The sequence below is a fragment of the Sabethes cyaneus genome, chromosome 2 (assembly GCF_943734655.1).
Source record: "Sabethes cyaneus chromosome 2, idSabCyanKW18_F2, whole genome shotgun sequence".
NCBI lineage: Eukaryota > Metazoa > Arthropoda > Insecta > Diptera > Culicidae > Sabethes > Sabethes cyaneus.
In genome coordinates, this window is record NC_071354.1 from 154,058,472 (window position 1) to 154,075,724 (window position 17,253).

At 41.4% G+C, this 17,253-nt stretch overlaps 1 protein-coding gene across 7 annotated transcripts in view; it reads right to left on the reverse strand.

The window, feature by feature from the left end:
• Positions 1-17,253, reverse strand: part of LOC128738316 (poly(rC)-binding protein 3) — a 286,215-nt gene that overhangs the window by 111,171 nt on the left and 157,791 nt on the right. For all 7 annotated transcript variants that reach the window (XM_053833361.1, XM_053833358.1, XM_053833360.1 and 4 more), the window contains exon 3: positions 13,664-13,720. In XM_053833361.1, the coding sequence (XP_053689336.1) occupies positions 13,664-13,720 (57 nt within the window). The remainder of the gene's footprint in view (positions 1-13,663; positions 13,721-17,253) is intronic.

Consider the following 17,253-nt stretch of genomic DNA (forward strand, 5'->3'; position numbering starts at 1 on the left):
AGCAGAAGTAAGACTTCTACCTACGAACGACCTGCTGAATCGCTCGCTTCGAATGCGTGTGAATCTTCTACCAGTACAGCAGCACAGTACCAGTTGCCGGGGACTCGAAGTAGAGCGGGAGCACGCTTCGCTACAAATGATATGATTAATGACGGTATAATAAAGTTTGTGACTAATGTTCTACAACTTCATCCTAGTGGCCAGCCAGCCAGCCAGCGCAACGCCCGTACGCCCGGCAGCCGAACGATTGCTGCTGGCTGGCTGGTTGGCTGCTGAACCCTTGCGGACAAATGGTCGACGGACGACGCAACTGAGCCGGGCTAGACTATTAAATTACATCGCTTTTTGCGAATAGTAGTCGGCTCGGTAGTGTAACGGATGCATGAAATATTATAAATCGGATTTGATACTTGAGCTGTACGCGTGCGATTTCTAATTGAGTGTTGAGGGTGGGATGCCACTATTTTAGTAACAGACAGTTAGTAGGATGAATTATTTATTTCAGTGTGAGAAAGATTTTGCAACGATTGAAAGTGCAATTTTGCAATTAAAAAACTAAAGTTGTTCAATTTCCAGACCAATAAACTAAGCTTACTGTGGCTCGTTATAGAAGACAAATTAACTGCTTCAGGTTGGAACTCATAATACCATCCAGAACTAAATTTGTCTGATTTCATTCGATCAATTAGTCCAATAATGCCGTTCGACTAAGCTTTCAACAAAGTCCACCTCATCCCGTTCGTCTGCAATCGACCGGGCGGACGGACTGGTGGTGGACCGATCCGTGTGTCGTCTGGCTCACACGGGAGAGTGGCAACATGTGTCCACATTAATGAATAAGGCTCAAATTACGTTACGGTGACAATGCGCTTCCATTCGCTTCCAAGCCCGGGCGTAAGTGCCAAATTGGGTTGTATCGTTAAATTGGTTGGCAGCGGCAGCAGGCAGTCAAGTCAGTAGTACATCACCGTTTCAGCACACATTCCAACAAAGGCTGAATTGCCGATTGCTGACGATGACGCAAAAAGCACATTCCGTTTGTCGACAAATCAATTTCAATTTTGCTTGCAAAAGTGTGTGTGTGCTTATTCTATTCATTTGATGAATTGCTATCAAGCTGCGAAAAACATTGGGCCGGTCCACCGGATACAGTTATCCACTTGATCGACGAAAAATAAACTTCTGAAATTTCCGTTTATTTATTTTTTATTTGTCTAGAACAAATTAATTCAACTCTAACAGTTTTTTCCTGAAGTTTCGTGGGATCGACTTGATACATTTATGCTTCCCTGTTTTTATTTTTCTATTCTCACTTATTGTTACACTAGAACATGATTTGAGTGACTGAAACACCTTTGTTAAGTTTTTATAAAGCAAAGCCAAGGGTAAAAACGCCTTTTTAGACTTGACATTTCTTTATCGACAGACTTCGCAGCCAGTTATAAGAGTACAGGACAATTACGGGACAACGATCCTATTAACTTTAGTAGCACTACCTTGTCGAGATTCGGACACACAACGACCGGCTTATTAAACCAGCATCGTACTTCGAAGCTAAATGGGCAAATTGAGCGGTGAAGCTTGCAAGCTGTAGACGAAAACCGTATCAGTGACAATAAAACAACCTATTAGAAATTGACTGGAAAAAAGTACTCTATTCCTTCTTTATAATCATGATTTGAGAGTTGTCATATCAACTAAAAGAAAGAAGCGGGACATTGATTAAAGCACTCTATCAGAGACATTGGTGGAATGTTTACCATTCCTGCGACATATGTCATAAATTTGATCCTAAAACATGCCTCGTGAATCCATCGAATATATTGTAAAAAGTACCGGATTCTTTGACATACATACCCTCGTAAAGAAAATCCAATACAGAAAACATTACTCTGATGGTATATTACTGTATAGGTACTTTATAATCTTAATTGAAGAACTCTCTTCTCTTAGGTGGCTTGCCTCCTAAGACAAAGCCTGTTGAACAAAGTTTCTCCATGTAACTCGGTTGAGGGCTACCGCTCTCCAATTCCTCGGACACCGAGTACTCTCCGCCAGATCTCGCTCCATCTGGTCTAACCATCTTGTTCGCTGCGCTCCTGGTCGTCTTGTTCCTATCGGATTTGAGGCGAACACCATCTTTGCAGGGTAGTTGTCCGGCATTCTTGCAACATGCCCTGCCCATCGTATCCGTCCAGCTTTAGCCACATTCTGGATACTGGGTTCGCCATAGAGCTGTGCGAGTTCATGGTTCATCCTCCGCCTCCATACTTCGTTCTCCTGTACGCTGCCGAACATCGTTCTTAGCACTCGTCGTTCAAAAACTCCGAGCACTCGCAGGTCCTCCTCGAGCATTGTCCATGTTTCATGCCCGTAGAGAACAACCGTCTAATAAGCGCCTTGTACAGCGTGCACTTTGTATGGGGACTTAGTCTGCTCGACCCCAATTGCTTGTGGAGCCCATAGTATGCACGACTTCCGCTGATAATACGCCTCCGAATCTCACGGCTGGTATCATTGTCCGCCGTTATCAGTGAACCAAGATAGACAAATTCATCGACTACCTCAAACTCATCGCCGTCGATTAATATACTACTGCCCAAGCGGTGTCGTTCGGCCTCAGTTCCGCTGGCCAGCATGTACTTTGTTTTAGACGTATTTACCTTTAACCCAATCTTTTCTGCTTCGCGCTTTAGTCTGATGTACTGTTCAGCCACCGCCACAGATGTTCTGCCGATAATATCCATGTCATCGGCAAAGCAGACGAATTGACTACATTTCTTGAATATCGCGCCCCGCGTGTTGATATCCGCTCGGTTCATAACACCTTGTAGCGCTATGTTGAACAGCATGCACGAAGCCCTCTGTGTGATTCGAATGAACTTGACAATCCACCCGAAATCCGAACACAGCACTGTGTACCATCCATCGTAGATTTAATCAGTTTGATGAGCTTCCTGGGAAAGCTGTTCTCGTCCATGATTTTCCATAGCTCTTCGCGGTCGATGGTATCATACGCGGCTTTGAGGTCAACGAATAAATGATGCGTGGGAACTCTGTATTCACGGCCCCTTTTGAAGGATTTGCCGCAGTGTAAATATTTGATCCGTTGTAGACCGACCTTCGACGAAGCCGGCTTGATAAGTTCTCACAAATCTATTCACAATTGGTGATAGACGGCGGAAAATGATTTGGGACAGCACTTTATAGACGGCATTGAGAACGGTGATCGCTCGATAGTTCTCACAGCCCAACTTGTCGCCCTTTTTATAGATCGGGCAGATAACCCCATCTTTCCACTCCACCGGTAGCTAACAATTAGTCGGTGCAGACAAACGGCCAGCTTTTCTGGTCCCATTTTAATAAGCTCCGCTCCGATGCCATCTTTTCCAGCTGACTTGTTGTTCTTTAGCTGCATGATGGCCTCCTTAACTCCGCCTGGGCGCCATTCAGGTGTTCGTCGAAGTGCTGCTTCCACCTATCGGTCACCTCACGATCGTCCGTCAGAATACTTAATTTAAGAAACGGAGTGATTAAAAATCAATTGCCGCATCAAACTCGCAAACAAGATACAAGCGTTGAATATATTTACTGATTCGCGCATTTTAATATTCGAAGACAATGCACCGAGCTACTTTTGTTTTTTTGTTTTTGCTTTCGATTGAAACCAATCGTGCGTTAAACAAAAGACTTTAACTCTAAAAGTGGCGAACCTGCTGGATTTCTGATCATTTTCCCTGAATAAAAAAAATACTAATTCAATCTACTATCTTTGACAAATGTCAATGACGTCCTAAACTTACGTACGTTAATGCTGTCTATATTTATCATTAAAGCAGAATCCTGGTCACAAATTGATATATTTGGCTTTTCCAAAAACAAAAATTGTAAAATTAAAGAAGCAACGTTACCAACTAGCAGGAATAAAACAGTTTTGAATAGTGAATTGCAGTTAACTTTAATGCTAATTGCACTTGACATTTTTCTCTGAATTTTTTTGTATACAAAATATACCATATTTTGCGTTTGAACTACAATATTCTAAAGAAGTTAAGTTATTCGATAGCGTAATGGAGACGCGACGATTGGTACTTTCACTATAAACTATCTGGAAACGGATATTTCTAGCTAAGAAATTAACATTTCGTGTATCATTCAAATCGTTTCAGCGGAAAAAGATGATTTTTGAGACCACCTTACTCAATTTCACCAGTGCTCGTAGACTACAGACTTATAAAAGCACGAACTACGCTAAGAGCCGTGCTAAAATGTTCTGCTCTGCTCGTGGTTTACATACGCTTGGTTTTTGGAGCATTTTGGTGCCGACTCGCTACTGAAATCTCGGAGCCAATTTCTTTTGTATGGCACGGTGCTATATGTGTTCGGACCGCACCGTACGAAACCGTGCCAGAGAGCACAGACGCCGAACAAGTTTTTCGTTTGCATTCATTTGTCAAAGACACCCACTGCCGTTCATAAATATGCAGATTGTTACCATACCATGGTTCTCCTGTATCCATTATTTAAATCTTGCTTTCTTGCTACCTTACTGAAATTAAAGATTGTTTTTATTACCCATGGTTGCCCACATTGAAGGGATTTTACCAATTCAATCCTATTTTATCAAAAGCACATCTTTTCATTACACTTCTAATGAAACGGCAAGCATGCGTATTCATACAGAGTCGTATTATAACCGAATACAAATCCGAAGATATCAAATTCGTCGAGGTTTAATCGTCTCACAGTAAAGAATTTGCAATCTGTTGGGACAACGAACTTGTGTCATTTTTTCTGGCACACTTCCCTAACACAGACATCAAATTGGACTAGGTTTAATGGCGTTCGTAAGAAATCTGTTGGCACGAGGGGCCTTTGTCACTCTTTCTGGCGTACTTTCCAAGCAAGGACATCAAAATGGTCTAGGTTTAACCGCGATGTTAAAAAATCTTGTTGAAATGAGGAGACTTTGTCACTTGTTTTGGCTTCAATTTTCAAATTGGTCAAATTGGTATAGGTTTGGATCATCGCAAAGAATCTTCCAACCAATCACAAAGCGAGAATTCTGGTAAAACACAGGTTTATTATTTTCAATTTTTCAATAGTTCAACATCAAGAATCCACGCTTTTCTTCATTTGGGTCAATTCTTAGAAGATATTCCGATCGATTGGTGTAAGAATATTGAAAATCGATCGGAAAACCGCTGAGCTATTAGCGCTCAAAACTTATCATTTTTCGTGACGCTCGCATTTTTCGATTTTTTTGAATGACACCCTATCTCAAAACTTGCCGTAAGACGTAGTCCTACGTCAAAAAAAGTCTTACGTCTTTTTAAAGATTTAAAGGACAGACGGCTTAAATAAACTAAATGAAAATCTCCAATAACACTTCCAAAATGAACATAAAACGCAATAAGTACCTATTGATCTTTCTTGCAACATAGCGTAAAAAACGGATTGATCAGGGGACGCCTATTTTAATCAGTTGAACATACATGAATTAAAAATGCAGTGTTTTGTTCATATTTTCAGAATTTTTTAATAAGAACATCATCTTGAATCACTTAATGATAGAAGTAAATCTTAAAAACGGGGCTACCCTATATGGCATAAAGACATTTGGCATAATGTTATTTGGCATAACGCCATTTTGCATAAATCCATTTGGCATAACGGTCTTTTGGCAAAATGATCATTTGGCATAATGGTAATTTGGCACAACGACTTTTTGGCATAATTGATCATCTAGCCAGATTTCGCTGTTTAGTGCTTAACATTTATATGTGCATCATTTTACCGGGTACCTTTTCAGCTTTAAATTGTTACAACTCATTTAATTTGGAAGACCCGTCACAGAAATCTTGTGACATCGTAAAACTTGTTGGTCTTAGGCAATTGAGGTATTTTGGTGCATATCCATTAAATAAAGGGTTAGGGTATGAAATGGGGAAGGCAAATGAGCGTCCAATATAGCTCTAGCCATCCCAAGCCCCTACCTAGCGCCTCCACGTGGCCATACCTGGTAATGCTCTATTGAGTAGCCAAGCTAGGAGGTGCGTTGCTGGGTGGTTCCCGGCTGCCTGGTCTCAAAACCGCGGTTTTGGGCAGACGGCGGAGCCACACGGCCTAGCTAATAGGTAAGCCTAATAAGTTATTTTAATTATTTTTTTCGTTTTAGCTTATGAAGCATCTCCTGCTATATAGTAAAAACTGGCCAAAACGAGTTTTAATACTGCACATGGATACCAGAATGAAAAATTAAATTAACTTTTAAAAATTAAAATTAAATAAGAAGCATTTATGGAACCCAAAGGACGCTACTCTATTCCATACGAAGGACTGCTGGTGAGATTGTTCTATTTTTATCATTTATACCACATTTCATCTTAATATCATATCATATATTAACAGTATTATTATTGATATCATAAATGTGGAAGGCTGGATGACGGAGTGGATTGCCAACCTGAATCCTTAAGGTCTGAAGCAAATATGGCACTTCTCAATTCAAAACAAACAAATCATCACGTGGGTTAAAGTTGGTATAGCGAAATTGATTATTACATGGAAGGATCCTAATGCTGGAAGGCGACTCTTATAACCCCGGAATGCGCACAAGTGCCTCTGCTTGTGGGTCCGCCCAATCCCTTTTGGCCCTTCTGTAACAGCATTAGTGTGAAATTCATTTGATAATCAAATTTGGATCTACTGTAATTCTACCCACATACATTGGCAAGTCCTTGAAATGATGGTGGCTTTCCCCTACTACTACTACTATATCCATTAAATAAAGGGTTAGCAATGAGGCGCACTTAATTTTTTATTATGAAACAGAGCGACAAGAGTACCCTATAATTTGATGTTTTCTTAACTTTGGTAGCTGCGAGGGTACCATTTCGTGGAAAACCAATTCGAGATTGGCCCAAACGTGGAATATACTGTTTCGTGAAAAGTACTGTTTAGTGGAAATTAATTCTGCGAAAAGTGCCATTTTTCGGGGAAAATTTTCGCGAAACGTACCATTTGACGGAAACTGTTATGCAGAAAATTCCTTTTTTTCGGAAACTTTATTTCTCAGTAATGCAACTAATTAAGCCCGTGGACTTCGATCGCCTCACAAAGAAAGTGTGATCCGTCCTTACTCGCTGTCGCTCATTCGGACCCAACTGAAGGAAATAGCTAGAGGCCAGTAAACCTAGGAAATGTGATGTGATTTCTGCGGGGGGATGCCCCCTCGCAGTGGCTGGCGCTTCCGACGGCGGCTCACCGGCGAACACTCGTCGTTGCCTACGGCCGCCCTGAATCATCTAGGAAAGCGACCATTAGGTCATAAAATAATGTTAGAGGTATTATGCCAAATGGCATTATGCCAAATGGCATTATGCCAAATGACCCTTTATGATTATGCCAAATGGGTTAAGCCATGGTTATGGGCGGCCCCCATAAAAACACAATTTACTGTGTTCTCGACAAGAAATATGATGAATTTTTTTCAACTGGTGAAGCAAATCGCCACCTCACTACTGCTGAAAAAGATCTTCACCTCGCTCCTTTGAGCAGTGATTACAGCATTTCTAAAAGTCAAGTACTCAATTTAAACATACCCATAGTGTAGTAGAGTGCTTGCGTCATTTGATGCCATAGTCACAAGCTCATGACAGTGATAATTTGGGACAAGTCAGTAAAATTCAGGACTGCTTAAGAAAGCATTTTGATACTTAAAATGCATTCGGACTGGTTAAAATTAATTCCAGCGCCTCAATTTTTAATGTAAATCAATGTGTAATGTAATCAAAAGTTCAGCTTAATAATAGTGACTTGCAATGGAAACCGCTTCAAGAATTAAACCCATCGCTTATAATAAGGTAAAACAATCGGTGATACGACTAGACTGCTTAAAATATGTTCCTTACCCTATGTTAGTTAGCGACCATTTGAGGAATTTTGAGCTGTATTCAATACCGTATTACGAATAGCTGGAAATGTCCGGATTGAGTTACCGCCGGAGGAACTGGCCACTTTGCGTCCTGAAACTAGGCATATCATGTGATACCTCAAATCAAAAACTAGATCAATTGAAGCCTACCACAGGCTACGTTGGTCGACCTATTCCGAGGACCCTCGGGAATCACCAGTTTTGAACGTGAATCAGATCAGAATTATCAGAATCAGATTAGAATTCAAAAGCTAGATTACTAGCTGCCGAAGCTGGTAATTAGGGTCGCATTGGTCATATTGGGCATAGGACATTTGCGGGGGACTTCAGGAATCTCCAGGAAAGTCCTATATCACAATATGAGTAATTCTCGCTAAAACGGGGCCTCTATTGACATGGTCTTTAAATATTGCAATATTTTTGGTTGAAAAAGGATAAAAAATAAGAATTTCACTTTTAATACCTCAAAACAGTGGACCCCTCGTTTGCTGAAAAAAATGCTTCAAGTAACATCCATCAATTTAGGTGTGCACTTGGCATTAGATGAATGAAACAACTAATTATCTGTAGCAAAGTTTACAATTCTCTTGCAATGTTAAATGTTGCTACAGATAATTAATTGTACATACACTATGTTTCTAGGAGGATTTAATGAACAGTACAATGCGACACAGTGGATCGGTGAAGTCAGCAACAACGTTCGAAATGAAACATAGTCGACGCTGATTTGGTCGACACGATTCACCTCGATGGAGTAGTTGAGTAGAATAGAGTTCTTCAGACGTCGATAAGAAATCACACAGCTCTTCGCAATACTAATCACAAGAGAATTCAGCCGGTAAAACTATCGAGCATGTCCTGTAAACGGAAACAATCGTCTAACTTGCGCATGACGAGGTAAATTTTTAATTCATCTCGATCAACACGTGGTTATTCGGTAGAATCAAAGGGACATCGTTAAAGAAAGGAGTTATTAGAAGTGATCGTAAATTACTTCCTTGAAGAACACAATACTACAGACTGAGTGTTGTAGATTCAACTGCTCCGATTTATCGGGTAAGATTCAAGTCAATCACAGAATCTATCCGCGAAGCCGAAACTTCGAAATTTGGCGTACAGTATTTCATGATCCATTGTGTCAAAATCAGCCTTGATACCCGCATATATTGTAAATCGAGTGAGAAGCAAACGATGCCTACTCTCACGCGAGCGAATCTGAGAAGCATACTATTCACTATTCAGAAGCATTCAACACTTGCACCACTGACAAACAGTATAGTAACTTACGCGTACGACAAACAGCCGCCGTTACTGTTTGCTGATATTCTGATACCTACACACTCGCGAACACACAACGTCGCAGCTTCTTTCTGCATAGCCCGTTCACAAGGCAAACAACTCGTTGGCAACCAGCTGCCCGTAAGACTAGCCGCGCACTGAGATACAAATTTTGCATTACTTTTTCTTTTCTTTTTCATTTTATGCCCTCGATCCTACAGACGGGTAAGAATGCAAGCCTTCGCGAGTGATCGATATCTGCTGCTCGGGCTACAATAACGAGCGAAAGCGACGATTACGGGTGTTAGCTAAGTACACACTCACAAAAACTCGTCGCAGTGCATGAATAAATAACAATGAGAGTATGAAAGCGATGTTTATGTCACGTGTTCGTTAGACGTTCCTAATATCAGCGCCATGAAGGGTTGCAGTTAAATTGAATAGATTCCCGAAAAATGAAGCAAAATGTTCGCAATAGGTAAATTATGCGGTAGCTGATTTTTCAATCATTTTCTAGCGACTCTCGGTTTCCCTCTAAATATTTAGCAATTAGACAATCTGCAACCAGCTGAGAACTATGCATGCCTGCTGGATGAGATACTAGGCTAGGTGAGCTAGGTGTTAGAGCTAGGTGTTTCAACGCTCGACGATGGGTGGGGCAGGATATCTCAAGCTCACGAAGAGACCCCAAGTTCACAAAATGACTATTTTGACGGGGAATGCCTGCTAGCATGTGATGGAGAGGCAAAAAGAGCTTGGAAAGACTACTTAAGTATTGCTACGAGGATGATTTTCGCCTCGTATCAATGAGCACGGAATGAGTTGACCACGGTCCTAAAGAGGAAAAAGCGCCATAAGGAGGATAAAAATCGCGAAGAACTATAACAGCTAGTCCGTGTTAATGACACGAGCAAGTTCTATGAGAAGGTGAAGTAGAGGTTACACACCGAAACTTGATACGTATAGCAACGAGCAGGGAACCCTGATCACAAACGAGCGCGAGGTGGCCGCCAGGTAGACGTAACTGCTTCTACTACTGCTACTGCTCAGCAAGTAACTGAACATCTATCGCAATGGCGATTAAACAGAAGAGGGCCAAAAGGAGATTAATCTGGAATTGCCCAGAAACGAAAACAGCGTACCGGTTCCCTATCTCAAAGGGATGACTAACAGAGCCGTCGGGAAGTGCCAACTCCCGGCAGAACTCTACAAAAATGGAAAGGTAGGACTATAGCAGCAACCAGGATTTGGGAGGAGGAGAAACTACCGGAGGAGTGGATAGAAATTGTTGCTTTTTACCACCTACAAAAAGGCCGATCGGCTCGATTGCTCTAATTACCGCAGTGTTACATGGATCAACGTCGGCTCGGGTCTTGCTACGTCGTCTATCCCCGATAGCAAGAGATTTCGTTGTGTAGTATCCGGCGGACTTTTTGGCCCGAGCTGCTATGGATCAAATTTTCACACTCCGACAAATCCTACAGAAATATCGGAAACAGAACGTGGATTTTAGGACAGCATACGATACAGTCTAGCGCGAAGAGATATGGCATATTTCGAGACAAATTGACGCGGCTGATCAAAGCTGCATTGGAGCGAGTGATGTACTACGTTTCTAAGGCACTCTCGAGCACTGCCGAACCGCACAGAAGTTTGCGGCAAATGGTTGGATTGTCCTGTGTGTTATTTAAGGGGGCATAGTACTTTTTCAACTTAAAAAAATCGAAATTTTTTTTATTGATTATTTCGAAAGATTAACATTTTGACCATATGCGCTTCAAGTCATTTCGATGAATTCAAAATTGACAAAGTTACAGCTATTTGTACCGCACATGTCTGGAGCAATTACACAGCGAATAAAAACTTCGTCGTCGTTTTTCTCGAAACCAGGTTTTGAAAGTCGGTACCATAAATATCTCAAGAACGGCTCAAGCAATTCTCATGATTCTTTTTTTGTTTCAAAGCCAACAAAATTATCTAGTGTTTGACCCATCCTTTTTTCGATATTACAATTTTTGTATTTTTTAGAAATGTTTAAAGTCAATTTTTTCGACCAAAAACCTTACTTTTCGATTTGAATGTCCGCCATTTTGTTATGCGTTCGAATTTAAAAAAAGGATGGGCCAAACACGAGATAATTTAATATACTTTCATGTCGTTTTGGAATTTTTCAATTCGGATAAGGCCCCCAGCGCCAATCCATGCTACCGCAAATCATGTTTTTTTCGAATGATCATGTTCAAGGAGCCGTAGGGGAGAGGGGAAGAAGTTCACATATGCAAACAAAATTGTAAATATTAGTATAAAGTGCAATGTTTAGAATGTAAAAAACCCGAATCGATTTGCTTTTCGCGTTATCGAGAAAAAAATATTTGAAATAACGCAAAAAATATTGTGTAAAAAGTACTATGCCCCCTTAACATCGCTATTGAAAGTGTGGTCCGGCAAGCCGGCATCGAAACGAGAAAAACGATCTTCAGCAAAAGTATCCGTTTCCTGGACTTTGTAGACTACCTGGACATTTTGAGTTGACAAAGGAAACCTAGACCTACAAATTTTGAGTTGACAAATCTACGCCAGACTAAAAATGGAGACTAGGCAGATTGAGCTGAAAATCAATATATCGAAAACCAAATATATCGCAACAAGAGGTTCCAGAAAATGATGTTGATGAGTTCATATATTTGGAATCTGTGGTCTCCGCCAACAAATAATACGAATGAGGAGATACAACGATAACGAATGCTTCTCCACACCAGGAATAGAGTAACCCAACGTGCTAAATGGCTCGACCAGGGTGAAACTGACCTGAACGCGTCGAGACGCTTAATGAATTGGTGACGAGTAACCCAGGACCGATTTCAATGGAGACCAGTTCTTGATACAGCACGAGCCACTCCGGCTCTAAACTGCTAGTGGAGGATGAGAAACCGACCTGAGATTCACAGGATTCACAACTGCCCAGCTAGCTTCGAGATACGAAGCCAGTCGTGGTATGTTCGAATCGCGGTTGGGTGGTGCAGCTAAAGTCAGTCAGGATCGTTGCTCTAGCCCCATAATTGTCCTGTACTCTAAGGACCGGCTGCGAAGTATGTCGATAAAGAAAAGTAAAAGCTTAAAGACGTTTATAACCCAGCGCAGTATTATATGCAGGATTTCCTGTCTTCTAGAATGTTTAAAGTTGACTGGTAACAGTAAGCTACATTACACGTAGGTATTTTATCAATTTATTTCGAGCAATTATTTTAACATCGCATAGATCCACTTTTTGACAGCTGGTCGAAAATAATGTTTGACAAAGAATTTAATTATGCAACAAAAAATGCGATGGTTTATTACCTAAACTAGAAAGATTAGTAATCATCAATTGTTTCAGCAAAATAACTAATTTAAATATCTGCATGACAAAAATCAGTACGATGGTTTCCATCACCACCCAAATCTTCCTCTGCATATTTCAAACCAAACCTACTAAGTTGTTATTCTCCAACGCTAATTGACTCATAAACCGTTGCTGTTCAAGAGTGATGGATACTTTGAAACGTAACTTTTCATCATTACCATTTGCATAGGCGTATCCCCTACACAGCGACCTTTAAAACGAAGTCCTATCATTTTTCCCAATCATCAATCACTGTCGTCCCACACGAAATATTTTCCGTGTGGAATGCACAAGAAACGTGTCAAGTCCTACGGAATTGAACGAAGCACACAATATCAGCTACAAGTACGAGTAGGAATGATTTACTTTTTCCAAAGTTACAAAACAGCAGCAGAGTTGCCTAGTTATACCGGAGCAATATCGTTGCCCCGCATCCTGCCGGATTGAATCGGAAGCAAATCCGAAAAAAAGATGACAGTCGAACCCATCCATATACAAACAATTCAACAAACACTTTTCCAAACTTGGCATCGGAAAGTGAGCTCACAACAATTTGCAGAACGTGATAATCGAAACGATACGTGTAGTTCGTCCCTCGTTATTTTGTTTGCGCCTTTAGGATCTAGTTTGTCTCTACAGAGAACAACCTTCAATGCACAATTTTAACAACAGCCGCAGTTAAAAAAAAGGAGAAAGGATTTCTTCGCGTAATACGCCGGCATCTGTTCCGTGTCTGTATCCTCCGAGCAAGACAAGCTCCGTCGGTAGTCACCGTCGTCGTCGTCGTCGTCGTCGTCGTCGTTGAGCGAAAGAAACAAATTTTTAAGTAGGAAGTTGTCTAAACAGAACATGATTGCGAATGTCGGCAAGTAGCAGGAAGTGATGGGTCGTATCGCGCCTGACTATGTATTTAGGCAACTGTTGTTGATGAGGTGGAATGACGCGCCGCGCGCCGCCGCCAAAGGAAAAGTGGGGTAGGGGGGAGTTGTTTCACGAGTCTAGAAACGTGTCTGCAGTCAACAGCACGGACGGAGATGGGTACACACAGCCTGCGCCTCACTACTTACCTCTTCTCTGAAACGTTTGACAATTTCTCCTTTTTTGCCAATTATGCTACCGACTTCCTGCAAATACAAAGAAAAAAGAAGGGATGATAGAAGCTTGTTCGTAGATTGAGTTGTATTTAAAGAATTATGTATAAAGGATAACAATAGCCAACAGATAGCGATCGTGACAAATTGCTTCGGTGGGGGAATTTGATAGAAGCGTTATTTTGCTGTTTTTTAATTGACAAACTTCATGCGAGCGTTTAAACTACGATCAATCTTAACAAAACTGCAGTGTCTATCTTTATGTGTCATGTCGGCGCTCTAGACGATGGATTCTTTTAAGGAACAATAACCTTATTTATAGTAGATTTGGAGATTCTTAGTATTGACAGTTAAGCAGTTATTACTATTTATACGTATGACATGTTTAATGTTTAGATTTGTATTATTCATAATTTACGAACACGTGGCCATCCGATTGTAAAGCGTATTATAAAGAACTTACGGTATTTTTTTATGCATTAACTAACTTTTTTATTATGAAACATGTACAACTTACTCAATACATCAAGTAACAGAAAATCAATCTGTCCTAAATTATGACAGCAAAATTCTTGCCTACTTCACTTCTTACCATTTAATGCTCATTTTCTTCGATTCCGATCAGAAATATGAGTGCGTCCTCATATTGGCGTCGCTTTCTCACAATCTGGATCACAATCGCAAAACATGATCACCCTCCTCTTCCCGCGTCCAACGGTATAAATCATTGAGTTTATTTAATTTTAATTCGATTAGTAAATGATTCATGGGCATGGGCACTTTCGACGGTGACCTCTCGTATTTACAACCCCCAATCAATTACTGCACTGCACTGTAGTAGTCGGCAGCATAGGATAGAGATAGATAGGAGGGATTCAATCCGACAGCGCAGCGTAGTTAGAAAAGTGCGCTGGCTAGAAGAGAGCACGTGCTGTCGAGCCAAATTGGCACAGTTGTTACCGCCCGATTATCCGAACCCGGTCCAGACATACCAGTTCAAATATTGGAACTATTTAATAAACCTGCAAGTTGAAATTGCCATCTCGAAATAGACGGCAATCAGACGTCCACGCACACAAACATACACATACACATGGACACGGATACACGCTATGGCAGGTATGGAAGTGAATGATATTTATTCAGGTCTGTTTATTTGCTGTGCCAAAAGGATAGAGCGTCAAAGCGAGAAGTTACTTTCATCAGGCAAACATATACGATCGAATGCCCCTCTATCGATGCACGAATAATAATATGAATCATTTAGCATAAAGGTAGGAGGGGCCGGGCGGGTGGAAGCTGGAGTATTCATCAGCTATAGGCAAACAAATCATCGCCTCCTCTTGATGAGGAGGCAATCGAACAGGTATACGGCGACGGCACAAGTGCCATTTACCTTTTCATTGTTCGAGAAAAAAATTGAAATGGGGCGTTGCCGATTTTTTGTTATTGATTGTTTGCTATTTTATTATCGTTCATCAAGAAATCACGTTTAAAATACGATGAGATAGATATTGCCCTTAGGATCACTGTACGCTACGATAAGGCCGTAACTTTTTTTATTGGCGAACGAACGTTTATTTATCAATAACAAAGTTTACAGATTTTTAGTACCGTAAATGGAAAAAATAATGCAGTATTCAATTCAAAAAGATTGTAGATTAAAGGCAACTCTACAATTTCTTCACACATCACTTTTATAAAGAGTTTGATTCTACGAAAGAAAATAGCTGAATAAGCGTAAGTGAACGTAACTGAGAGCAGCAACCATGACAGAAAGTAGTTAATAGCAATGCGGGCCATCAAATTAAGCTTGTCTATCATACATCATGGCTTTGCTGTCCATCGCACCGATCGTAACCCTTTGAACAGTAGAAAAACCCGTGGCGGGGGTGTTCTGATTGCTGTTTCAACTCGATGGAACAGTTATATCGATCCAACACCTGTGTCCAATGTTATAGAGCAGCTATGGGTCAGAATCGCTACGTCTCGTCGAGTTGTAAGTGTGGGTGTCATCTATTTACCCCCGGATCGACGTAACGATATTAACAGCATTCATGAGCACGTGGACTCTATCGGTGCTGTTTTCTCCAACTTGGACCTCAGTGACTATGCTCTGCAGTTTGGGGACTATAATCAACCTCAGCTCCGATGGTGCAAGTCGAGCGACGGGTCTTTCCAGGTCGACTCCCTAATGGCTTTATCTGCGGCCAGCTCTACACTTATCGACGGTTTTGCCCTACATGGGTTGATGCAAGTCAATGGTATTGCCAACAAAAACGCCAGATTTCTTGATTTAGTCTTGAGTAACGAGGCCGCAACGCAAGTCTGCACCGTTTCGGAAGCAATTGAGCCTTTGATCACGCTCGACGCAGACCATCCTGCTTTGGACGTCCTGTTGAATCTCCCAACGCCGATCATTTTTGAGTCTGCCTTCGGGAATGAGGGTACACCGGACTTTCGCCGAGCTGATCATGATGGAATCAGATCCGCTATCTCTCGCGTTGACTGGCAGACAATAAACTCTGCTACATGTATTGACGACGCCGTCGATTATTTCCAGCGAACAATCGTAAACCTAATTAGTGAATTTGTACCCGACGCCCACCCGCCTTTAAAACCTCCTTGGTCGAACAATCGCCTACGCAGACTAAAACGGCTGAGGGCTAGAGCTCTACGAAGATACTGCCGGAATCGTTCTAACCTTACAAAACAGGAATTCAACCGTGCGAGTAACGACTACAAGAAACTGAATAGATTTCTGTACCAACGCTATGTTCTCCGCACACAGGCATCTCTGTGCAGGAATCCAAAGCGATTTTGGCATTTCGTAAATTCCAAGAAAAAAGAGGCTGGTCTGCCAATGTCGGTTCACCTTGGGGAACAAGTTGCTAACTCTGAACTTGAGAAGTGCGATCTTTTCGTCCAACACTTCAGGAATTCGTTCAACGAACGTTCTGCCTCACCTGAACAAGTCGCCATTGCCATCAACGACTGTCCTAGTGATACTTTTGAGTTCAGTCCATTTCACATTAGTGAACAAATCGTAATGTCTGCACTCCAAAAGTTAAAGCTTTCTTATGCTGCTGGTCCCGATGGCATTCCAGCGCCCATTCTAAAGTTGTGCTCGGAGGTGTTAGTTACTCCACTTACAAAACTGTTTAACAGGTCACTGCAAGAGAACAAATTTCCTGAACTATGGAAATCCTCCTTTATGTTCCCTGTTCACAAGAAAGGTGATAAGAGAGACGTTCGGAATTACAGAGGCATCACCTCCTTATGCTGCTGTTCTAAAGTTTTTGAGATTATTATCAATGAGGCGCTTTTCTGCTCATGTAAGAACTACATTTCAACTGCTCAGCATGGATTCTATCCCAAGCGGTCTGTTGCGACAAATTTGACCGAATTTGCATCACTATGCGTTCGCACAATGGACAACGGTGGACAAGTTGATGCTGTCTACACTGATCTCAAGGCAGCATTTGATCGAGTGGATCACGAAATACTGTTAAGGAAACTAGAAAAACTTGGAGTCAACAGATCCTTAGTCGCCTGGTTCAGATCCT